Below are 26,783 nucleotides of genomic sequence, written 5' to 3' on the forward strand. Positions count from 1 at the left end.
TGCAACAGCTGTGTCTGGGCACAGTCAGGGGACACCGGCCCCATTGACGTTTACTGGGGTTTCTACGCATGCGCAGCACAGAATTGTTCTACAGTTCTAGCTAAATAACACTGATCAGATCCCTATTGATAACACTGATCAGATCCCCATTTATCCCTATTGATAACACTGATCAGATCCCTATCAGCTGGTATATTTTTAGTACAACAGAAAATAACACAACTGCTCAGATTGTCAACAAGGGACAGTTTTGGAAGCGCGGACATTCCTGGCAGATATTGCTGGCGCTGCTACAGCTCGTGTGCTGGTGTCTGCAGGTTACGGGATGCATCTGCTGTTGTTGACTCGTATTGAATGAGTAAGCGATAACATATTCACCACAAATTGGGTCACAGGCCTGTAACCATGACACGGAGATGGCGATAGAGCAGGAACGAGGGCGGGTGGAGGCTACTGGCAATATGTGCTAAAAGATTATCATCATTGTAAGAGCTGTACTGAGAGGTGGGCACGCACGGGCACAGCTCAGTACTGGGCACAAGCACCACAGAGTCACTTCTGCTAACCGTAGGACATGCAGGAGCCACATACCGTGCTGGGAGGTGACAGCAGGTGGTGTCCGATGGTAGATCTGCTCAGTCAGTACTCAACATGCAAACCACCAAAAAGTGACACCGTGTGGCAACCTGATTCAGGATGGTTTGCAAAAATCAAACTTCTTCTTTAAATGGACAAAACCATGTGCACTGCAGGTGGGGCAGATGTAACATGTGCAGAGACAATTCGATTTGGGTGGGGTTTTACTTCAAAGTGGGATCTATATTGCAGTGTAAGAATAAAGCAGCCAGTATTTACCCTGCACAGAAACAACATAACTCATCCAAATCTATCTCTCTCTGCACATGTTACATCTGCCCCCCTGCAGCGCAGCATGGTTAAATGAGTTTGCTTTTGCAAACCCAACCTGAAACCCCCCCAGCTGTTGTTGAACTACACATCCCAGCATGCCCTGCTAGTTTTACTATTTGGCCATGCTAAAAATGATGCAGAGCATGCTGGGATGTGTAGTTCAACAACAGCTGGAGTGTCAAGATTAGCCATCACTGGTATAGGATATCCCATTCTTCAAACACCATGAGCCAAAGCTAAAGGCCTTAACCCAAGTGCCTGCTGGCTGCTCCAACAGAACAGTTGTCTTAATGAAACTGAAGGAGCATACACACAAAATGATATATCATTAACAATATACTAGTAGCCAATCCCAGTCCTCGAGAGCTACCAACAGTTAACGTTTTCCAGGTCTCCTCACAAATCATCAGTGAAGTAATTAGCTCCACCCGTGGATCAATTATAATGTGTCAGTCAGTAATGAGTGCGGCCTGTGCCCCACTAGGTGATCTAGAAACCGTGAACTGTTGGTAGCTCTCGAGGACTGGAGTTAGCTACCACTGCCCTATATCATTCGTTTGGAAGCACAACTGATATCATCGGCGATATCGTCAGTGGGGTGTATTGTAAAGTGTGTACCCACCTTAACATTATCATCATGTTAAACAGACTTCTCTACGAACCCAGATAGCACCATGGACTAGACGAGAACCAACCGGAACACTTTTTCCCCTGCTGCTACTTCCATGGCATCTTGGGACTTTGTCATAATGGTTTCCAGAGTCTCTTGGATCAAACAGAAGAACCTCATTCCCTGCCGGGCACTGAACTTGGCTCTTGTTGCATCAATACGCCAGGTCATTTGTTGTGGTGTAAACGCAAATATGTTAATGTACAATCGAGGAGGTGTATCCAGCAGTGTATAAAGATTGCCGATTGCAATCAACCAGCTTCGAGTAGCTGCGGGCAACTTATCCACTCTATACCTGGTTTGATATATCTCCACAGTGTCAGCTTTCCTACTTCAGTGCAACGGACACACTACGATAAGCTCCGCCAGCGATATCGCCATAGCTACCCTGCAAAGGATATAGTGTATACAAACTAAGCAATATCGCAAACTAGATCATTCAGTGACATCACCGGCCATCCCGCTGAACAAGTTTTTCACTTTTTTTTTGGGGGGGGGGGGGGGGGGGGGGGGGGGAGATGACATGTCTGTATTTCATGCCCTACCATCCACTAGGGCAGGGGGTGGGGAACCTTTTTTCTAACAAGGGCCATTTCAAAATGGAAAAAGTCCTTCGGGGGCCATGTAAAAATATAAACACCTTAAAAGTCCCCTGCTTCCCCCGTTCCCACGCTCAATGAAGAGTGGAGAGAGAGACGGCGGCTGCTGTGCGATAACTAGCTCCCACCTCGCGAGAGAACTCCCCCCCTCCCTAGTCTCCTGTGCGGGCCAAATCAAACTGGCTATAGGGGCCCGGAGCTTTCCCACAGCTGCACTAGGGCATGGAGAGAGAACAGAGTAGTGTCCGAATGCATGGCGAGTGCATCGATCCATGCGAAGGGACGTGTTACACTTCATCTGAACCTTTTGACTGACGACCTAGCCATTGTCGACTAATGATTGTGTCAACATTCCAACCCAGTCGACTTTAGCCATGTCGACCTATACCATGTGTCGACCCAATGCATGTTGTCTCTATGACCTATACCCTGACTGTACAGCTCAGCATATGTACTGTAGCTCCCAGTTAAGTAGGTTGAACAGAATAGCAAGCCAGACAATACACTTTTTTTTTTTTTTTACTAATAACTTTATTTAAATAAAGACACAAGAACCTCTACACTGAAAAAATACAAAACAAAAGCCACACGTTTCTTTTTCGAAGCAATATTGTGTGGTAACTGGAATACTGTAAAGCACGTCGGCTAAAAAGAACGGTACAACTATGTACAAATCTTTCATCGATATTTAACAAAACAAAAAAAAATTTCTACAGCGGTTTAGGATACACTGGAACGAGAATAGCTGGGACACGTACATAAAATTGGGAGAGATTTTTCTACAACCTTTGATTCAACACACTGAATAATAACGGGAGGGGAAAAAAAAAAAAAAGTCTACAAGGTAAAATTATTTAGTATCTCGAAGGTGCGTCAAAACAAAACAAACGGCGCATGACCAACACTTGTCATTATTAATGGTGCAATTTATGGAATGAACACGGACATGTTGAACATTAACAGGAAGGGGGGAAAAAACAAATGAACAGGAAATCAAAGTTGCACTTCCAGGTTATAAATCATCTATCCAAAGTCGCGTTAAATTTAAATTTTTCTGTAATTCGAGACCTGAGATTGATTTCAATAAATGCCATTTCTTTCCACAGTGTTTCTAAATACTGTAGGAACTGGCTTTAGCAAAGAGAAACAAACAAAAAAAAAAAAATATGATCCTTAGGCTTAAACAAGTATAAAAATATAAATAGAAAAAAAAAATTAAATATCTTAATTCTCCACCTACGGTCATATAACTGAATTTTTTTTTACAATCATTCATTCAAAATGGTAACAGGGAATAATGGAGAACAGAAAAGGCAACGGTTGTAGAGGGGATGGCGGGAAAAGCTCATGTACTGTACATTGACGTGTGCAAACAACAAACAGAAAAAAGTCCATTAGTAGGAATTTTGGTACGGGGTGCGGCGCTCCACCGCGGGTTACAAAGATTGGCAATGTACAGGGTGTGGAAAGTACAGAAAGTCATATCCGATTGTAGGAAAGTTAATAAGTGAGCGCTTTCACTATAAAAATAGATCCCGCCTCTTGGGCGGGCTTTAGCTTTTGATTAGCATGAGTTCAAAATATTGCTTGTGCTACCCTTCAAACCCTTAAGTGTTCTTTGTACAGCTTTTTATTCCTAAAGTTTGGAAGAAAATAAAAATTAAAAACCCAGCAAATTCAACATTTTTGGAATTGCAAACCAAAAGTTTAACTTTATTTTCAGTTTGAGAAAAAAAAAAAATTAAACCCACTACCCTATGAAGATCAATTACACACGGCGCATTCCGTGGGATGGACCAATATTAGATTCTGATTCTCTTCTGGGTGGGTTGGATCTGACACTTTAAAGTGGCGCAAAGCCCGAATGCTACTGCACTTTAGATTTCTAGCACCCATCCTGTGACGAGCACCGTGTATATGTAACTTCATGAATTCATATATATCCTCTAGTTCCTACTGGCTTGGTTAGTCGCATATTGAGTCTAAGCCGCCCCCCCCCCCCCCCCCCCCCCCAAAAAAAAAAGAAAGTGTCCACTTCAAGGGGGAGCAGTAGGCCGTAAACAAAGGAGGAACAAGGGGCGCAAAATGAATGTAATTTCATCAGTCCATCTTTGAAGTACCTATCAAAAACTGGAATAGTGTTTCTTGGGTACAAAATTTAAACAGTCTATAAAGACCAAAAACAAAGGATAGAAAGAAAGCCCCAAAAATGATGAGACCACCAATACGTTGGTGTGTCTCACGGTTTGCTGGTTCTTACTGGTGACCCGTGTCCAAGACATTCACCATTTAGGAACGGAACGCCCAAGGTGGAATGTCACAAGCGTGAAAAAGAAACCACACCCCCCCCCACCTCCCTCCCAAAACAAATTATAATAAAATAAAAAAATAAAAAACAACGCTTAAAATTAAAATTTGTGCCCACTCTGGAGCGGCTGCTACTAAGTTGTAAAGAATTGAGATTTCCAATGTGGTTTACATTCCGTGTTTACCTGAGATTTAGACTTCAGCTGAAGTACCTGATACGTAGGCCTTAGGATGGGCACTGTGCAATTGACGTGGTCTTCGGTTCGTGTCTGCCTGCGTAACGCTTGAACCCCCCTTCTGTGGAGACACATACGGCCATGGTGTACCGCAGGCCCTGGAAACTCCTGGGAGTACCTGTAAACATAATCCTGCAGCATAGTAATCTCTACACATTCCCCATTCCCTCTCCATACAGGTGCTTGGTTTTGTGGATACACAGAGCTTATTGTTTGAACACAGAAAGCAGAATCTACCTGTTAAGCCATACTTTTAAAATGCATAGTACACAATGGAGATCATTCAGCGATATTGGTGGAAATCTGCACTAAGTAGCACTATTCAGGAACAACAGGTAAGATCAGGAAAGGATGGAAAGGGGGGGGGGGGGGGGGATTTAGTCCCAGTCCAGGATAAACATTGGCAGATGTGACCATTAACACTAAGCAGTACTTGTCTTTAAATTAAGTCGATCAGATAGCGCTAACCAATCCACATGCAGAACGCTGGAAATCTGGCTGGTAGACAGCTTGGTAAGTCGCAGAGGCCGGCTCCGCGTAGGTTTACATGATGACGTGGTTGTGAGAAGGGGGAGGAGGGGACAGTGATAGCGGGTCTTCGGCCGCTTGCTCAGCCCCGTGCTGCTGGAGCTCCTGCGGGGGGCCGTGGTCGTTGGCTTCAGTGTGGTCTACGGTGCTGGTGGCATTGTCCGTCAGGGAGGAATTGGAGACCTGAGATGAGAGGTGTTCAACAGTCACGGGACTCACGGCCGAGCCTTGGGAGGGGCTGGGGAGATTCTTCAGGGTTAGATCGGAGGGGAGGAGCAAGGAGCCCAGTAACTTTACAGGACAGAACGCCGATCCGGTAGGGATGAAGTTAACCTTGTTTTTGTCAGGGCATGAAAGGAGAGCGATAGGGACGGGTTGCCGGGACCTGTGGGGGATGGGGGGGAAAAGTAACATTATAGCTATACAGCAACATACAACATACTTTATACACATAAATTATCTATGTAGAATATTTTGCACAGTTCAAATAAACGGAGATGAATCGTTTTAACCTATCGTGGGGCTGTAATGTCAATGACAGATGACGTCTAGTTTGATGGGAAACATCTTCCATATACATGCAGTTTACTGAATATTCGCCAACGCAGTGCCGATGCTTGCGCAGTCAAGAAACTTTATATTTTCAGTTACACCGAGCAGGTGCGGGGATTGATTAGCTATGGTTGACTCCTCGAGTGTCCGGTAGTGAGAGTTTGTGGGAAGGAGTGGAGGTTCAAAGTGACACGCATGCAACCGCTTTGGGGGCGTGTCTGCGCCTGGGCCGGTCTGCAGCCGGCATCCCCGTACAAGTGTCATTAACATATTTTTGCAGATCTGCTGCATCGGAAATTAGGGCCAGAGTGCTACCAGCATAGTGAGCTATACAGCTTGGGAGATGGCGCCCTCTGCTGTATGGGATGTGTGTGTGTTACCTATATCCCTCCTACTATCCAAGACAATGCAAGACGGAGCATTCCAAGCTCATGGTAGAGCTTCGCACAGTGGGGTAAAGTCTCCTAAAGTGTCTAAAAATGAAAACAGGTTATGTTGCTCCGATGAACCAATCATATTACGTCTATCATTTCTTAGAAAATGATAGCCCAAATCTGAATGTTGCCCATAGCAACCATCGCCTCTTAATTTTTAGAAGCTTTCGTATATTTATTCCCCGCATGTGGATACGGCACACTATGGAATTAGGGCAGGGGATCTCAGCTCTCATTCTCTAGTACCCATCACAAGTCATGCAACAACAGGTTAATCTATTTTGTGTGGTCAGTTAAGAAATCAGAAAACATGACCTGTTGGAGTACTTGGAGATGAAAAGCCTTGATTTAGGGCAGGGCTGGGCAACACCGGCCCTCCAGATGTTGATGAACTACACATCCCAGCATGCATTTCATCAGTTTCAGCATGGCCACATAGCAAAACTAATGCAAAGCATCCTGGGATGTGTAGTTCACTAACATCTGGAGGGCCGGGTGTTGCCCAGCCCTGATTTAGGGTATAGAGTGGCTCTAGGGGTATAACTGCCTGTCATCATGCACTGGGTAGGAGTTTACCTACTTCTACCAGCCTGGGTATAGAGAATGCTTTGAAATGGTCTAATAAAATAACAAACAAGTTATTCTAAAAAAGTGAACATCTCAATTAGAAGCTGTGTATTACATGGGGAAAAAAGCTTGTAGCTAATTTCCTGAAATAATCCCTGATGAAACGTGAACGGAATCGGATGAAACGAGTCTGCTACTAAACAACACTCATTCTCTGTGTCATTGGCTGAGAACCGTGCCACCATAGAGTACTTAGACCACAGCCATTCAAAGGGGAGGTGATTCCCATTATAATGCATGATCACCTGAGACTGAACTGATTTGTGACCGGAGGCAACTGGGTGAGAATCCTATAGTCACAACAAACTCCAGGTGAATGGTCACCAGCAGCCACATGCAATGTCTGGCACTCAGGGGACTCCATAATGTGAGCCTATGTCATCATTTATGCAGGGGAGCACATACATGTCCTTTAAACTTATACCGAGTTGCCAACCACCGCAGTAGCGCTGTAACACCCTTTAGAACCTAGGTCCCGGCATACTGGCATCTTACTGTGACCGCGCAGGATTTTTTGCTTTTTAACATCTTGTATCCCTGGTACGATTAGCTACCAGTACATTAGTTTTTATTATGAATTTTGATATTGTCATTTGCTTTTTAGATCCCTTTTAGAATTGTTTTTAATTGTTTGCCTGGACAAAGACACACAAACCTTAATAAGCAGTCATTAAAATACTACACAACATGCACACATGATCACATCACTAATGACACAAAGATCTACCTTCCCTCCGCTGCACTCTCACCCCACAAATGGGTCTCTGTCCTCCTGGATGTCCCTGTGCTTCTTAAACTTAACATGCCTGAGACCGAGCTGATCATCGTCCCTCCTAAGTCCCCTCATCGCCCGATCCACAAACAACTATCCTGCTGACTTGGAGTTATCCTGGACCATCATCCAAGCCACAAATCCAGTCCCCCTCCCAGCCTTGTTGCTTTGCATCTCCAGGATTAGATCCTCTCTTACCATGGAGGAAACGAAAACACCTTCATCCACTCATTGATGATCTCAAGACTGGACTCATGTAACAGTCGGCTATACCCGTCTTCCACACCAATATGTCCTAAAAGCTGCTACTTTCAGGTCACCTTCTTCTGTAAATGAACTACTTCGGTCTGCTCCTCCATCAAGGGTCTTTCACTGGCTCACCTTCAGAACCCAAATTTAAAACGTCTCATTCATCTATACAGAGTACACCCAATGCACTCCCCCCTATACCTCCCCTCTCCTCAAGCCCTACTGCCAACTTCTCTCTACCCACAACTCATGACTCCTCCCCCCCTCCCCCCCCCCTTACTATCGACTCAGAAATCTTGCCTGTGCTGCTCCCTACCACTGGAACTCTCATCCTCCAACAATTCGACTCTACTTCTGTCCAAATGGGCGCTCAAGACCCACTTCTTTATTGAAGCCTTCTAGCACTCATCCTACCACCACTCGCTCCATATTCCTCCATCAAGCTCTCTTCCCTCTGCGTTGCCTTGGTCTAGGCTTCCACTCGAGACAAATCATGAATAGGGCCATATTGCCGCTTATATACCTCCACAGGCGCCAAAACAGAGAAACCTACAGATAGCCGTTAAATTTATAACTTTAAAAGAATGTCCATTTTGAGACGTCTCCAGCAATTGTCCACGGGCCAAGGGATATAGTTACTAAGTGGTAACTTTTAAAAAGTTTAAACTTGGTGGTGGTTCTGGCTGCAAGAATATTTGATGTAAAAAGGGAAGGGGGGGGGGGGGGGGGGAACCTCCTTGTTTGGCCTTGTAAATCTCAATGGGCAACATGGTTGGTGTAATGGCTAGCATTACTTCCTCACACTCTTTGGTTCTATTCCCACAAAAGTGTGATTTTTCTACCGGCGCTACCCATTGAGATTTACAGTGGTTTAATCAAGCCCAAAACCAATTTTCCCAAATAACCCGTGTGTGTCCATCCTTGTGATAGGGAATACAGACCGCATGCTCCCAAGGACTGATGTGAATGACCAAATCTTCTCTTTACATCACTTTGCAGAATGTGTGTGTCTAAAGATCTGTCAAAAAATCAGTGAGCGTGTCCGCTTGGAAAAGTTGACGCTTAGTAAGCATACCGGCAAGTGAGTTTGCTCTACTTTCCTTAACCCTTTGAGTGCCAACATCTCTGTGAGGCGCCAAATATCCACTAAAAATGCCAGCGTCACTCACATTTGTTATATAAATTCAAATAAAAAAGGTGTTAAAAAAAAAAAAAAAAAAAGATTCTATTTCCTATATAAGGTCCTTATGATCAAGAACGTTTGGTTGGCAATTTTTACACTTATTTTGACAAATTTCCTTGGTACTCAAAGGGTTAATACAGTGGTGAACCAATCAGTATGTCTAGTGCTTCAACCGTTTGTAAAGTGACTGGACGCACATTCCGCCACCATCCAACAGTTTTACCCAGTCATGGTAACGAAGAAATCTTTTCATACACAAAACATTAGCAAGCGCCATAGCCGATGCACAGGACAGGCAGCCTGGCCGTTGGTCTCTGAGATACGTAGAATAGCTCCAGGTTTGTGGCTGCATAAATGATGCGTATTTCCAGGAAGCAGCCACCACAACCCAGACTATAAGACATGACCGTACCAGATAGGTAGCCTCTGCCGTACAGCAACATACCAGCTGGACTTCATCATGCATCTCTGAAACGGCTGGACACAGAAGACAACGGTCACTGCGGAATGTAGGCAACAACCCGTGACACCAGGCCATTGGGGAAATAAAAATCCCAGCGTCCCCTGCTGAGACTTGTAGTTCCCCAACCGCCGGAGAGCCGATGGTTGCCTTCTCCCGCACAGACTGCTTAGCGGCCACCAGCTGACAGAAAGGAATTACTTACGACATTTCCTCAAAGACCTTGACCCGCTCACATCCCTCGGGGGGCTCCCGTTTGAACATGTAGCTGTTGTTGGGTTTGGGAGAGGAGGCGTACTTGGGCAGCGGTGAGCTGCTCCTACTGTCTGAAAATTTAAACAGCAATATTACCAGCGGTTTGAGAGCATCAATCATATTAATGAGAGAAAGAAAAAATCCAGCTTCAAAAACCAGGTTAGTGATCTGCGCTCATCTAGGTTTAGAAAGGAGGAAAAAATGTATTAGAGCAACGGTCTGGATTATTCCCAGAATGGAAAGCAGAGGCGGAAACAGAAGTATAAAAGCAGACGGATAGCTAGGAGATAACGGAGTGTACAGTGCATGCAGAGAGCGGTGTTAGCAGGGTGGAGACTTTGGCAATGGGTATTTTAGAAAACACTTTCCTAAAACAGTGTCTCCTGGCATCGGACCACAATCTTGGGACAGCTGCTCTACAACAGAACAAGTTCCGCTATGAAAACGGATATTACTAGGTCCTAGGAAATCCACCTTTGCATGCTCCCGCAGTGAACAAGTTGTGGCAAAGCCCACTAAAAAATGCCCATACACACAATACGATACCAGTCGCCAATTTAATGAACAATATCGGCCGCGGGTCCAGATATTGTGCATACACACTGAATGACACCGGTAAAGGGTCGGTTCAGCGACGTAATTGACCTGCATGTTCAGCAGACATCAATCATCGTTAAGGCCATGCAGGAGCACGCATCGTTAACGGTATTGAGTGCCAAGGATACTCCTCTACCAGTGGTCAGTCTGTGGCTGCACTTAGGAAAAAAACTACTGTATAAAAGAAAAAAACAAAACAAAAGAAAAAACAAAAAAGTTTTCCGATGAACACACTTAAACCATACAAAACTGTTAAAAGAAAGAAAACAAAAACCGTCTAGTAACAGTATGTAGGAGGTTACATGTTATGCTCGCGGTAACTAGACCCGTACGTGCCTCATCTGACACCTACTCTATGCATTCTGAAAGCACCTGGCACTAAAGGTTGAATTATGTCTGGCGAACCGGTGTGTCAGGGAACTGGCATGCCAGGCATTGTGCAGAATAGGTGCCCGGTGGATGTGAACGTGGTTTACGGTGTTGCTACATAGACAAAGCGGCATTATTTCTTCTCACACCTTGGCAGGCACTTAATTATTGGCCCTCATACACTCATCATTGACTAGACTCCTCCCCCCCAACCAGCCTGTGCCAATCTTTGTTCTGGAATTCCACTGGCATTAATGTAAGCACGTAAACTGTGTAGCAGAAGCTTAATGGAATGGGCTTCCATGGCAGAGTTACTGCATGCTAGCCTCACATGACCAAGTCCAACGCCGAGTGTGGGATGGAGTGGTGTATAACACGCCGACACTGGACTGAGGAGCATGGAAACGTGTTCTGAGGAGTGACGAATCACGCTTCTGGGCTTGGCAGTCACATGGGCGAGTCTGGGTTTGGAGGATGCTGGGAGAATGTTACCTGCCTGACTGCATTATGCCAACTGTGAGGTTTGTTGGATAATGGTATAGGGCTGTTTCACAGGCCGAGGCCTAGGCCTCTTATCTCCACTGACGGGCAATATTAATCCCTCAGAATACTAAGACATTCTGAACAATGTTATGCTTCCAACTTTGTGGCAAAAGTCAATGGAAGGTCCTTTTCCATTCCAACATGAATGTGCCCTAGTGCACAAAGAACAGATTATAAAGGAATGGTAAAGTGTGCAGGCACATGAAACGCGTTGGCCCCCAGGAGAACCCCGGCATGCTCCCTAGATGCCCGTTCTGAACTCTCCACGACAGGCCGCGGTCAACCTCCTGTCACTTCCTGTTTAGGCGGACGCGGAGATACAGCACAACGGCTGCCACAGCAAAGCGGCCCAGCACGCAACTGCCCAGCATCTACCCCGCAATACTATCAGGCACCGGAGAGAGTGATATTCCATCAACAGCTTCACAGAGCTCATTCAGGGTAATTGTAGGGAAAGTGGCACCGGTAAAATTCTACACAAAATCACTTAATCCCCAAAAGGGTGTAAACATTGTTATTAATCAGTTTTATTTTACAGGTACCACTCAAATTTTTATATAATCCTTATATACGTTTTATATTGAATCCATCTTTAATTATATATAATCCCTTCTTTGCATTTATTCACCTAGCGCTCTTTTTTTAACATACAAACTATCCCAATCGATAAGAGCTGCTTACTTTTAGCGCGGAACCATCCCACCTGCTTCTATAAAGACATGGGGGTAATCTTCCCCAAGAGTTCAGAGTGAAAGAACACGACTGGCCCACACAGAGCCCTGACATCGAGCACCTTTGAGATGAACTGGAATGTAGATTGCAAGCCAACCTTCTCATCTATCATCATTGCCGTAGTGTTCCCTCCAGCATCCTAGGAGTGTAGCGGTGTAAATCTAGGTCTCCAAATATAGATATTTGCAGCTAAGAGAGGAGGGTAGCTTGCTGGTAAACTTCATCTCATTTAATAGAAAGTTCAAGTTCGCTTAGTCCTGGAATTCAAGCCAAATATTTTTCTTCAAAAATTTCTTAGTAACCCAACCGCACTATTGACGTTCTCCATGATATCTGGGATACGTACAGAAATTAGGCATCTAAATAGGAGATGGAGGAATTTCTGTAGAACTCCCAGATATCATGTAATCCTCACTGTCCTGACAGCGAGGATTCCCCCGGAACGTTAAATAATATGAACAACCGGCGTTGGGGTTAAACGGCAAAAATCGCTTGTTTTGTGCAATCCCCGCTGTTTAAACCCCTCACCGGCCGCATTGAATACACCCAATCACTCAATCAGCCCCATAGTAAAAGGGGTCCTGAGAAACCGTTGCTTAAAACGGAGACCAAACACGGACGTTTCGAGAGGTATCAAAGCAGTTTTTACAGTAAACGGTTTAACGCTTCGGGGTATAAAATCCTGTAAGCCGACACCTTATGTTGCATTACATTACATAGACTGTATCACTATGGAGCAGAGTAGGAGGAGGTTTACCAGTACCCATAAAGTAAATATCACACTTGAATACGATGTGTGCTGGGAGTTGCAGGGCTTCCTGTATACAGCATTGCACACAATACTTGCTGAACATTTATACTACGGATTGGATTGTGGACTCAACATTCACTATTCTGCAGAAACGGGTTTTGTATTTCGAGCAGCTTTCGACTTTTATGAGTTTTTTTAAGTCCTAAATTTTATAACCCTGATTATTATTACTTTTTGCTATAGGAACTTTACATGCATGGAAGGGCTGCACCACTCGCCACCTGGTGCCCATCTACAGAATTAGTCTATGCACAGTTTGTACTGGCAGTCTGGTATAGACACGGTGTACAGGCTATTCCCTATAAGGACAGGATATGAATGCTGGTCCTATATAAAGGGCCTACACACAGGGAGATTTTCTGAAGTGATGCCAGATCGCTCATGACGATCCGGAGGACCGCTCAGCAAACTGCGATGCATCAGCGCTGCCTGCTGAGCGATCTGTCAGGGCCGGTGTTCTGTGGTGAGAACAATGGCCCTGACACCAGCGATTATAGATTTATTCAGCATTCTGGATATGAATTGCCAGGCGGTAGTGACATGGGGGGCACATGGGCAGCGACGCTGGCATTTTTTGCGAATATTTTAAACACCTCTCACGGAGATGTTGGCACTCAAAGGGTTACGGTTACAGCTTTGTGCACTATTGCAATTTAGATTTATTTTTTTAATGTAATTATACAGTACAAATCGGTTTGGTTTTCTATGGTATATTCAGCTTGCTTTACAGTAATAGAGCTTTTGCAGAATTATCAGACTACTAGCACAAGGCCTAAGGTAAACGCGGGAAACCATAGGATCACAACATCACGTTGCCACAACAGAGAACCAAGTAAGAGTACAAGTCGGATGAGAATTAGCTGCTACTATAGGACGGAGAAGGAGGTGATTGCTCGATACCCATCGGCCAATCAGAACGGAAACACAACAGTGTGTGTCAGTGAGTTAGTAAGGAGTAATGGCGCCTCCCCAGGGTCTCGCTCCCCATACCTCAACCAAGCTTCTTCTGCTAGGACCTGACAAAGCTGAAGCCTCAAGCAATCTATGGAAGATGTTTGTAACAAGTAGATGATGAGGAAATGCAGAGGTGGAGGTGACACTACACGGCAGAGGTGGAGGTGACACTACACGGCAGAGGTGGAGGTGACACTACACGGCAGAGGTGGAGGTGACACTACACGGCAGAGAAGACTGGCTCTCTACAGGCTGACACTTAGCACAAGAAAAGCGACAAAGAGCTAAATGCCGGGAGAGCGACGTAACCAATGGCAACACTCACCTTTGTCCCGGTCAAACAGCAGGTCGTCTGTGGAGCATGGGCTGCCCTCCTGTGACTCGGGGGGGCAGGAGGGAGACGCACAAGGGGAATGGTTGCTGCTGCAGCTGCTGCTCCGTCCATGGACAGAAGGGGTCTGCGTGTCAATGCTGCGTGTGCTACTGCTACGATATGTGGAGGGTAACGGCGCTCTGCGTCCATCGGGGATTTCTAAAGGCTGGATGGGAAGAAGAGAGACATACAACTGTTATTTCTAGAAGAAACAGTTCTGAAGCTTCTACCATGCTGACAGTAGAGTGTACATGCGGGTGTGCACAGGAACGAGGTAACCACCGGGGCCCAACCATCCTGTGCACCGCTTACTCCTGTAACGGCAGCGTTGGCTCTGTACAGTATCGTATACCCCAGCATTCACATTGCCATGATACATCCGTGTGAGCACCCAGTGAGGAGCTGCAGGAGGCCCTCGTAGATTTCTGGATTCTGATGGACCGTCCCATGGTGGAGGAGGGGAAGGGACCTAATAATGCTCACTGGCACTCCCCAACTAAGGACCACATCCAAGACTAACCATGAGGAACATCTCACACGGACAAGAGATCTATAGCGTACAGTACTGTCAGGTCAGAGAAGGTACGGTCCTGCAGAACCACCGGTAACTTACGCCTGACCGATAACATCAATGTCCCTGGTCTCCTGGGAAAGCGGTAGAACCAAGTATCTACCACGTGCACTCCCGGACCAGGTGTATAATCTAGCACTGGAATGGAACCCACCACCAGATAGGAGCCGGTGGCAAGTTACGAACAGTGCCGAGAGGACCAGAGAAACCAAAGTCAACTAAAGTCTCCTTGTGGAGCTGGAACCAGGAAGTAGATCCGTCGGAGGAGAGAATTCATAATGAAACAAAGACTGCATGCGTGAGACGTCATATCCATAGGAATGTACGATCAGAGCCAGCAATGTGAGACTAGCGGAACCTCGCAGATGTGGAGGAAGGTCAAGGGATAGTGAGTGTAGAACATTTCTACGTTCCGAGCATTTATGGCCGTACGGTTATCAGATAAATCAGCAATATCTCGGCAAGAATGTTTGGAGATACAATGAAGGGGCAGAGTAAACCCACATGTGTTAGGTCACTGGGTCTGCATTACTGACTGAGGCAAATCCGCTGTGGAGCGACCATGTATGTGTCGAAATCACTCTGCGACTGTGGTCACCAAGACGATATATTTGCAAAATGATTGACAATCAGAAAACCGTTTGGGGCTGGTTACAGAGAGCGGTGTCATGTGATCGCTTTTGATGCATATCGCAAATTCAATAATCAAAAGATCTGTGACAAAGGCGAAAACTTTGTACGCAGCCGCTAGTGAGCGCCGCAATACAAATCCAGTCGGCTGTGGCATTTGTCTATTTTGAATCAGCATACAACAAGGCCTATTTCACATTACACCACACACACACACCCCGTACCTTGCCTCCATCTCTCTCGCTGGTTTCTTTAATAAAAACCTTTTCAAGTTCAGGACTTATTCCTTCCACGTTACATGGAACTCGGGAGCCGGTGGATTTTGGTACCAGGATACTTGCTGTGGGCACAGGCATTGATCTGGATGTAGAAGCCTAGAACCAGGGGGAACAGAGTAGAGTAATCTAGAACCACACACACACACAGCACATGTTGTATCCAGACTATAATAGCAAAAAACACAAAGATATGACAAATTAATTCTTTGTATTATTCAAAATTGTTATAACGTATATAACAGGTGAGGCAGCGCCTCCTCTGCCTACCTCACCCTCACATCTCCGATCAGAACCCACCAAATATCCAGCCTCTTATAGCCCCTGCATTGCCTTCTTCTGCTGCAGATGGACTGTCCCATGTACGGAGAGACAAGGATCCTAATAATGCAACTGGCACTCCCCAAATGAGGTCTGCACCAAAGGTTAATATAAGAAAGGGCTCATATGGACAAGAGATCTGTAGCGTACAGTGCTGTCAGGTCAGAGAGGGTACGGCCCTGCAGAACCACCGGTAACTTACGCCTGACCGATAACATCAATGTCCCTGGTCTCCTGGGAAAGCAGTAGAACCAAGTATCTACCACGTGCACTCCCGGACCAGGTGTATAATCTAGCACTGGAATGGAACCCACCACCAGATAGGAGCCGGTGGCAAGTTACGAACAGTGCAGAGGGGACCAGAGAAGTCAACTAAAGTCTCCTTGTGGAGCTGGAACCAGGAAGTGGACCCGTCAGAGGAGAGAATTCATAATGAAACAAAGACTGCCTGCGTGAGACGTCATATCCATAGGAATATATGTGATCAGAACAGCGCTGTGAGACGGTGTATTATGATCGCACGCACCGATGGATATGCTATTTCATACAGTTTCATTGTGAGATCTCTTCTCTGACAGATCTACTTCCTAGTTCTAGCTCCAAAAGGAGACTTCAGATGACCTAAAATATTCTATTACAATATACAAGAGAACATTGTGCTGTAGTATAAAAGGAACAAATAGCAGAACACACAACCACTATGGAGTCTGCCATTAAAAATACCAAGTGTTGCAGAAAAACAAAGTTATTTTTGAGACATTAGTGTCCGGTAATCAACAGGTCAGATGTTGGTTCCATATAGGCCGGGGGCCCAGGCGCGCACACCAGAGGCCCAGGTCCGCTATGACCAGTTTCATTATTCTCACAATGGGCCTTATTTTGGTTCATTCTTTCTGACAAAATCCTTCTTAGATGGACAAAACCATGTGCACTGCAGGGGGGCAGATGTAACATGTGCAGAGAGAATTAGATTTGGGTGAGTAATTTTGTTTCTGTGCAGGGAAAATACTGACTGCTTTAATTTTACACTGCATTATAGATCTCACTTTGAAGTAAAACCCCACCCAAATCTGCCCCACCCGCAGTGCACATGGTTTTGCCCATCTAAGAAGGATTTTGTCAGAAAGAATGAACCAAAATAAGGCCCAATGTCCAATAATGCGGCATTCACAAACTCAGGGGCAGATTTATTAAGCTCAGTGAAGTGATAAACTGTCTGGTATTTATCACCGGCCAATCAGCTCCTACCTGTGAAGTTACAGTCTTGGTTTGAAACATGACAGGTTGGAGCTGATTGGCCGGTGATAAAAACCAGACAGTTTATCACTTCACCAAGCTTAATAAATTTGCCCCTGAGCAGTCACATGATGTGACTATCAGGACTGCATCGCCTCAAACGTTCTCAGAGGTAAACACGACTACAATATACTATGTACCATGTACAATATACTATGTACCATGTAATACAAACAGATGCAGGTAGATTTTCCTTGATTCTGTGAAATGCAACCAAAATCTAAAACAAGACACTGAAGCATTTATGCTGAATGGCTATGGGGTAAAAAAATAAAAATAAAAAACACAAATCTTAAAATGTAAAATGGTTAAATATATACTTTACATACAGATGTGTGCTCATACACCAGGCCAAAATACACCATGCGTCACAAGACACCGGGTGCAAGTGAAATGAGCCAAGCGGGGTTTCTCGATTTCTTTTTCTTTAAAAAAAAAAAATTAAAATTTGCATCTTATTTAACACCGCAGCTCAAGAGGATGTAAAAAAAGATGAAGCACAGCTGAACTTGGCATGGGCACTGTATGTACAGACTGTACAAGCAGTGCATTTAAAACAAATCAGTGGGGTGGAGTAAGAAATCCAGGGGGTCAGAATCCCAACACTGAAAATGCAGATGGCTTCTGGGTTGGTATTTTATCCCTACCCATCCAGCATTCCAAGCCGAAGCCCTGCAGCCTGTACCTAACCCTCATACTCACCATGGGGGATCCATCATCATCCTCCTGCTTCTCAATCAGCGCAGTCATGTTAAAAAAATTTTAATCGGATTGTTCACTACAGTGACCGAGACACACATTTGAGTGTAGGAGACACATGGAGGCTAACGGAGAAGGATGTTCCGTGTGACGGCAGCAGCAGCCGTATGAGGACACCTCTGTACGTACACCATTGCTCAGTAATATTACTGCTACAAAAGGAAATTACTAATTTGATATTAAACTATTGCACGGAGTATTTCAGACACCTTGTGCTACAGCGTGCAATTACATTGAAAGTGTGGAAAGAACGGGTCGATTTCTACACTTACCCGGGGAGAGGTAGAGAGATGAGTCTTCCTACACCGGTATAAATGTACTAAAGCTTTTAAAAATAATTTAAAAAAAAGTCGTTGCTTATAGCAACCAGATTCTGGCTATCGTTTCTCTATTGCATCCTAGAAAATAACAGACAGAATCGGATTGGTTGCGATGGGCAACATCTCCCCTTTTCACTATACAGTGTGAGAGAGACACTCTGGGAAGTAGCATCCTATCTTTCTGAACACAGGGGGGGGGGGTTGGTTTAAGCTGACATGTGCCGACATGTATTATTTTGTGTTAAACATCCATGTGTAGCCTGTGCGTACGAACACGGCGTGCGAGTGGGGGGGGGGGTGCGTATCGGCATTCACGGTGCGATGTCTCGTGTACTTGCAAGGCTCCAAACTTGCAGCCTTGCGAATCAGCCAGAATAAGGTTCTTTAAAGTTGAGAAAATAGTACATCCAGAGCTGGTGCCCCTACAGGATTCTCAGAGTACTGCAGTCTCCTGATTAATCAACTCTACCATGATGGGGTGTGCGATGTTCGCATTTATGGATTAAAGTAGGGGTGGCCAAACCAGTCCTCGAGATCTACCAACGGTCCACGTTTTCCAGGTTACCAAGCCGGTGCACAGCTGTAGTCATTACAAACTGTCACATTTTAAAACATGCTGCATTCATTCCTACTATAGATCCACAGGTGGCCTGAAAAACATGCACCATTGGTAGATCTTGAGGACAGGTTTGGCCACCCCTGGATTAAAGTATTTGAACAGCACATTGCAAGTCCTGTCCCTCACCACATAACTGAACCAAACGATGACCTATAAATTAATTTGACTTAACGGAATACCTTTTTTCTAAATTCCTCCATAAGTAATTTGCCCTGGAAAAAAAATCTGATACTTGGGGGCGCTGTAATTCTAAAGTTTGGGAACCGATGATCTATACACAGCCGAAACTGTGACTTTTGCATTTTGAAGGAGGCCTTTGTGACCTTCCCTCTGCAGATATGTATCCTTAACTTCCACGGAGAACTCCATTCTGGACCTGTCCACCCCAAAGCTTCAAAGCCAAATTCCAAGATTTGAGTTTCAAAATGGGCCAATGAGAACGGGATCTGAAAAGAGACGGTTTTCTCGGTACTGGATTTTACTACCCCTGGTGTCTTCACAAATAGGAACCTGATGGTCTTCTTGGAACTGCTCCAAGCACTTTTTCGTCACCTTGTTAACACAAGCAAAGTATGCAATATCTAACAGTCCCCATCTATAACAAAGACTTTGTGGAATGCCTTGGACAGGTGCATTAACACCATCTTTAAGAGTTGCCATGACTGGGAAAGGAACAATAGTGGTGCTGGGCCTACTACATGGGCAGAACTCAACAGCCTACATCTCGCTGTCCAGAAAAATTCTAAATCAATTTCAAGAAATCAAGACTTCCATCTTTGGCCACTCTTCATCCCAGAGTCGGACCTCAAAAGGTGTGAACCACTGCAATATGCTAGGATTTTGATGGCCTTGTTGTAGAGACGGACGCTCTTTGTGTGCTTGGGCAGGGATCTCCGGTCTCCATTGGTGCAGAGTGGGAAATGGTACAAATTTACCCTAGTATGACCCCTTTGGTATAAGCTACATCATGCCCACAAAATACTGCTTTTAAGCCCAAGCTGGTTCTCCTACATATTACGTTGCAACAGATGGTCACCAACAGCACGGAGGTTGATCATTAGCCAAGGCTGATCTGCCCAAATAAATCCCTCATAAGAAGTGGAAGAGATGGCAGCGAGAACTACCCAGACTGCACTTCATCAAACCCCAGCCACAGAACAGCTGCCTGATTGGCTCTGAATCACCACAAAGTTGAAAGGGTAAATAGAAAAAAAAAATGGGGAGCGCATTATTCTCGTTGTGCATTTAACTCGCAAATAGGGGGCTATTGAAATATCAGTGAAAAAACTGGTTGTGAAACATAAAAAGAAAAACCCATAATCCACACCTTAAAAACACATCGGTTTGGAACAAAACCGCCGCCTATGTAATGAGAAAAACAGAAACCAGTGATGATAATATTCTGCTCCACATTTATAGTTTGGTTTTCCGTGAGTAAAAACACGACTTGAGTCACGCCCAGATTATAGTGCACTTAAAGAGCAATTTAGATACCGAAAGAGATACAAGATAACTCTGCATCTAATTTACGACTTACAGGCTTTGCCCTGGCACTTCACGCGATGAGCACACTTACCTGAGTATGAGCAATTGCTATATGGTTTCCTTGAAGAGGCGAGGGACTGTCCTTATCCTTGATGTGACGATTGTTGTTCTTCGTACGCTGGAGTTGCTGTCGCAGCTTGGCGATCTGTGGAGAAAATGCAGGGAAAGTGCACCATTTAATATCTCTGCGCCTTGAAGCCACATGCAGAAAGACTTACAAAGCTTTAATGACTTTCGGTAACTTACGCGTTTCGCTACTCAAGGTAGCTTTGTCAAGACCTTTGATTAAGCTACCTTAAGTAGCGAAACACGCAAGGACCTTCTGCTTTGTGCTGCTAACGCTACCCTGACCATGGAATCAAGTCCGGAGCAGCCCCAACGAACTGTGCTTTAATTGCTTCACTGGATAAAGGGAGTCATTTTGCACCATCCTTCCTTGCTTGGGAGTATCAAGGCATTGTTCCTACTTGCAAAATTCCAACGTAAGGATAAAAATGGGACACCATCAATAATCATCTACAGGTGGTAACTATAGCTCCCAAAACCAGCTGCATTGTTTAACAGGGGTATATGAAGGAACATACAATCCAGGCTAATACAACCACATAGGGTAACCAGTACTATTATCCACTATTGTTTTCAATGTGTTGTGTTTATTTGAGAATTTTATATTCAATCTGTAAAGACAATCCAATCTTTTTTTTTTTATCATCTTTTAAAAAGGTATAATTTAGCGCTGCTTTTCTTTCTTTGTTGTTTTTGTTACTAACTATACAGTACTAAATCCTGGTTTAGCAGCTGCTGGTACAACCATTCGTGACTGGTGCCTCTAGTATCCGTTGCTTCCTAGCGGAGTATAGGACATTTCTTTTCTGAGAGCAGTTAAGAGATTAGAATTTCTTAGAACTGATTAGTATAAAAAATAAATAGAATTATATGTGATCTTTAAAGCTCAATTTACAAGTTGTCCATATAAATCCATTTGGATTTGGAAGGGGGAGGGGACTTAGGATGTCGCCATGTCCAACTTGTCATGCTCTGCCCACTTCCATGGCTCATGTAGACCGATGTGCATTTAGATGCAGTTTAGCAGTCAATAAGCAGAGTAAAATTAAATGAATGTAAGTTTTTCTACAAGCTACTTGAAAAAAAAAAAAGGTTTGTTTGTTTTGTTTTTTATTTAAAAAAAGAAATTAAAAAATAAAATACTTCCGTAAAAAAAAAAAAAAGTCTGACGTTCTAAACTGTTTTCACCGATGCGGACACGACGTAGTGAAGAAGTGAACATGCTCGTTGTAATTAAGCTAACTAGAACAATACGGATGTCTAGGTTACTGAGAGTGGGTGTAAAGTAGCTAGCGAGCAGCGTAACGTTAGGGGCGTGGGCGCAGTATGCATGACACATAGTAATTTGCAGCCTGTGCTTTTATGTGAACTGCGCAGCTCTTGTTGGGGATGACAGATTGGGGGTATTCAGGATGGTAATAGCTGATGACCTGAAATGACATTCAGTGCTCAGGCACATCTTTCTCCTGCTGCACAGCTCTGGGAGATGGGGCTTACAGCAGCTCCATCGAAGGAAAATCTTCCACCTACAGATGACTAATTTACTGGCGAGCAGACTAGGTTGTACATCATACATGTTCTTAAAGTGGCATGCTACAAATATATCCAGATATTTAACGTAAGACTAATTCTAATATATACATGCAAGCACATGTGCCCATGTTCATATTTGCTGCAAGTAGAGGAAATTGCGGGTTGTTTGCAGCGGCCACTGTGCCCACGAACTTGCGCGGGTACTGTGCATGCACCAGTGACCCATAGATCTTAATGTTGCATAGACTCCCGCAAAGGAGTCACAAGCAAGGGTGCGAGTAGTTGACACTTTGACACATATTCGCAACCACAGTCCAATTTTTGTCAAGGATGAATGTGGGCACTTCTGTCTAAAAATTGTTTTTTACATATGTCGACTTTTTTAGTGGCATTTAGATACATGTTTAAAATATTCCACCGTTATCAATTTGTTCTGAATTTTGGGAAAATCAATTTATCACTTCCTCACCCGGACCGATTTCTTGTATCAGTTATGGGATGGTCAGCTGACCTCTTTAGTATAGTTTTAAGATTACATATGTACTTTGATCCATTTACGCTCCCCTTTCCCCCTTTTTTATTCCTGCTTCTTAGTGGTGGCATCTCAGAACCTTGTCTAGAGTAAGTCAAATGGACTTTTCCGTTAGTCAAAAATCAGGCCAGACCCAAAGGATTGGCAGCCGCATATAGCCAGCGGCCTGGGGGTAATGAGTCCAGCACAAGAGAACATCCCTTTTAACCAGAGGTGACCAAACAAGTCCTCGAGATCTACCAACAGATCACATGTACCCAGACCACCCAGCTGGAGCACAGGTGCAGTCATTACTGCCACATTGCCCAGACCACCCAGCTGGAGCACAGGTGCAGTCATTGCCAACTGTCACATTTACAAACACGTGCTCCATTCATTCCTAACTGCCACATTCTACAGATCCACGGGTGTTCTGGAAAACATGAACTGTTGGTAGATCTCGAGAACCGGTTTAGCCGGCACTACTGTAAACAAGAGATGAGTGAATGGACTAGCACTGGTATGCGTGTAGGTGGAACCGCTCTCCTACAATTAGTAAGGCGAATACAATACCTCTTTCAGTTGGTCTGCACTGCCCCAGGACGCAGATCGCTGATGGCCGGCCTTCTTCTCTACGCCCTCGTCGCCCCAGCAGCTCGGTGTCTAGGGAAAAGGACACGTTTAAGGTCACAGTAAGACGTGCCATCCATCGTCTAAACAAGACAAACCATGTGTTCTTCCATATACCTAGATCTACCTACGGCATGACACGAAATAACCAGAATTCATTGGTTAGAATTGGCCATATCCGATGCCGAATGGCTGACCATAAGATGGTTGACAGTCATTAGATCAACACCATTGTGTCGTCATACAGGAAAGTCGACAGGGGACAATGTCCACATGGGTCAAGGTGGACAAGGGACTAGGTCGACATGGGTTTAGGTAAACAGTCAAAAGGCCGACATGGGTTTTTTGACAGTTTTTTTGAGCCGACGTGCCGACAGGCGGTATTTCATGCCCTAGTGGATGATCGTGGGAGAATAAAATATAGTGTGCTGAGCATAGCAAGGCACCGTGCCCGAAGCATGGGGAGCGATGCAAGGGGATGCGGTACACTTAAAATTGTGTCCATGTCGACTGTATCGAGATTTGGTTGAAAAAAAAACCATCAAAAACCCATGTCGACCTAACACGTGTCGAGCTAACCCCATGTCGAACTAGACCCCGGTTGACCTTCCTGTATGTCGACCAAACTGTGTCAACCATCTTATGGTCGGCATAACAATCCCATTCCCCACAAACCACTGCTAGTGATGTTCCAGAGGCAAGGACACGTTCCAGAGGGCACAATAGGAGGTGGGGGGTATAAAGAAGCTTTGAAATGCCAAGGTGATTGTTCTCCTATGTGTCCAACTACCCCAAAAAAAAAAAAAAAATCTGCATCATTACAACCTAGATGTAGATCAGTCTCTGGAGCAGCGGACAAGCAGGTCCGATAAGCAAACAGACTGTAACGTTACCAATTAAGTGGAGGGATCACAGCTTCACCTCCCTTCTGTTACAGTCTCCTGTTTCTCTGCAAGTAAGAACCCACACTCCCACCTCTGACAGAGGACATTCCGCCCCAACTGTACCAGGTAAAACAGGTCCGTCATGCTAGAGCCGCCCGGTCAGAACCGCACTTGAGGATTGGACGCCACAGACTGAACTCCCACCCAGTCTGGGTCATTCTGTATCACTTAGTAAGGCGAGGGTTAAACAGTCACTAGCGTCAGCTCCAAGTGGCATCCTATGGAAGGATGGGAACTGAACTTAACTTCGTACTCTAACACGAACGCCAACTTTCAAACCATTTCCTGGGACCCCATATTTTTTTGTTAAACCCACATACATATCACATGCATTACATTAGCTTACTCTCTCACGCCGCAAAGCAGCATACGCAATCTAGCTAGAAAACAACCGGAGTGTAGGAAAGGGTCTCTGACCAGGGTTGCGCATTCGACTAAAACCCAGCTAAAAGTAATGCAGAGTATTTCAGGGATAAGAGTAAAAAAAAAAAAAAAATCCAACAACTTTATTTGTCGGTTAATTATGACAAACATGAGTATCCAGCTCGGCGTCAGGCCGAGGGTCTGTGCAATTGCAGGATTACCATTAACACAGATATTGTGCAGGATGGATGATCAGCAGGGCCTCCAGCACTAAAACAAACGTGCATTAAACATGTAAAACGCAGGAGTCTGCAGCTTTCCAAGCTGCCTAGAGGTGCGGAAAGGCTGACTGCTATTCTATTACTAATTCTAAGCCAGTGTGAAATATTAAAGAAGCCTCTCAAGTCACTGAGTATTATCAGCCAAATTCAGCATACCATGACACAGCAAGATACCCAGCTGCTGCTCGGGACCGTTCCTACCAACTGATGAGGGAGACGTAGGATACGCCAACAGCCCTGATCTTCCAAAGCAGCATATATCTATTAATGGGAAGTAAAGCCGGCAATACGCACACCTTTGTCTCACGCAGAACTTCGGCGGACCGACGCGAAAAGATACGGCCACAAAACCGTCATAAAATCACAAAAACACTGAATAAATTTGTATGACACCACAAAAAGAGCCATTGTGCCATTATCTTCTTCATTATAATCAGGGCGTTGTGTTGTCACAAATGTAATTCATGTGATGTCACAGTCACCAAACTGCAGGAAGTTCCGGATGTGGAGAGAGTTTAAAAAGGACAATTTGACTTCTGGGTATCCAACGGCCCTTTTAAAAAATGGCTCGCTGCGTTAATCTAGGACGTATAGCGTATCTGTACAATAGGCCCAATCTGCACATGATCCCGGTACGGAGAAGAGACTAAACCCACTGCAATATAAAACACAGAACCCTGAAGACGTTACCTGGGTGGACTTGTCATTCATACACGAAGGATGGTGCACATGATGGTCCCGCGGCCAATGTCCGCTCAGGTACGATCCAGTTATCGTGTCCAAGGAAGAAGTCCGTCTTATGGTGTTCGATGTTCTTAGGTGATGGGAATTTGACCGATCAGCTGTGAAATTAAAAGGGGGAGAAAAAGAATATGAGTTTCGTAATTCAGTAATTATTCCCACCGGTGTAGTGTGGTGGAGATCTGATGTGCACCACCTATTGTAGCAGAGAGACCTTGTGGTCGCAGAACTCCTTGGTAACTTCCAACAACAGACTACATTGTACAATATATACACATACAAAAAAAAACAAAAAAAACAAACAACACAGAACTATATAAAAAGCATTTACAATCATTGATATTCAGTTCTCCCAGACCGCGCAAACCCTCCCAATCTCATGCAGGTAAGGCTCATTGGTTGGACCAACAATAGAGAAACATGCGCTGGGTCGACATGGCTTAAATCGACACGGATGGAAGGTCGACAGAAGCATTAGGGCAACAATGACGACAGTCAAAAGTTCAGCATGGGCTTTCCACTTTTTTGGGGCCTGAATGTCAACATGGTCGACATGGACACCAGATCTATTCTTCCTCCGCACCCTAGTGGATGGTAGGTCATGAAATACCGCCTGTCGGCTCAATAAACAAGAGACAAAAACCCATGTGGCCCTTTTGACGTTCGACCTAGCCATTATCGACCGAATGCTCGTGTCGAACTCCTGTCCATGTCGGCCTAAGCCTTGCCGACCGTTAGTGGTCGACCCAACGCATTGTCGACATACATTGTGTCGATCCAAAGACCGTATACCCCTCACGCAAGGCAGCCATTCACCTGCAAAACAGTTCTGAAGGTCTTAACTGAAATCCACATGACCAAAATGAGCAAATGGCAGAGGCCTCAGATACACGCAGCAGCCATCTTTACCCACAAGGCTAGAGATCAGCTCATCTAGCCTTCAAAAGGTTTTAGGCAGCCCAATTCAAAAAGGATTCCGGGCTGACCTACAGCTGCACCCAAAACCTGTATGTGGGGGAAGTAGGACAGATACTGGACACAGTACACACAACGTACGCAGCTACATCGGGGAAATACCAGCTCAGACACACAGGGATTATTCATACCATGCCAACTTGGATGTGAAAACAGCTGTGGTCAAAACGATTTCCCCTATAACCCTTGTACTAAACCTCACCCCTTCCTAATATTTATGTGGGATCCCCTTCTGGGACACGT

The 26,783-nt window shown here is 44.9% G+C and overlaps 1 protein-coding gene and 2 non-coding genes across 4 annotated transcripts in view; all 3 read right to left on the reverse strand.

The window, feature by feature from the left end:
* Positions 1-2,846: 2,846 nt before the first annotated feature.
* The window catches only part of GLCCI1 (glucocorticoid induced 1), a 59,439-nt gene continuing 35,502 nt past the window's right edge, over positions 2,847-26,783 (reverse strand). The window contains exons 2-8 of one of the 2 annotated variants that reach the window (XM_083144829.1): positions 25,515-25,666; positions 23,180-23,269; positions 20,528-20,641; positions 15,586-15,735; positions 14,113-14,326; positions 9,735-9,852; positions 2,847-5,634 (exon numbers count right to left, since the gene is read on the reverse strand). In XM_083144829.1, the coding sequence (XP_083000955.1) occupies positions 5,265-5,634; positions 9,735-9,852; positions 14,113-14,326; positions 15,586-15,735; positions 20,528-20,641; positions 23,180-23,269; positions 25,515-25,666 (1,208 nt within the window). In that variant the 3' untranslated portion in view covers positions 2,847-5,264. Of the gene's footprint in view, positions 5,635-9,731; positions 9,853-14,112; positions 14,327-15,585; positions 15,736-20,527; positions 20,642-23,179; positions 23,270-25,514; positions 25,667-26,783 lie in introns of both variants that reach the window. The other variant, XM_083144828.1, reaches the window with a different exon arrangement.
* On the reverse strand, positions 14,790-14,924 carry LOC146005915 (small nucleolar RNA SNORA54). Its single transcript, XR_014444075.1, has one exon. It is a non-coding gene; the product is annotated as a small nucleolar RNA SNORA54 (small nucleolar RNA).
* Positions 16,176-16,310, reverse strand: LOC146005914 (small nucleolar RNA SNORA54). The gene has a single exon (XR_014444074.1). It is a non-coding gene; the product is annotated as a small nucleolar RNA SNORA54 (small nucleolar RNA).

This window comes from Crinia signifera, chromosome 5 (assembly GCF_055691185.1).
Source record: "Crinia signifera chromosome 5, ASM5569118v1, whole genome shotgun sequence".
In the NCBI taxonomy this organism is placed as follows: Eukaryota; Metazoa; Chordata; class Amphibia; order Anura; family Myobatrachidae; genus Crinia; species Crinia signifera.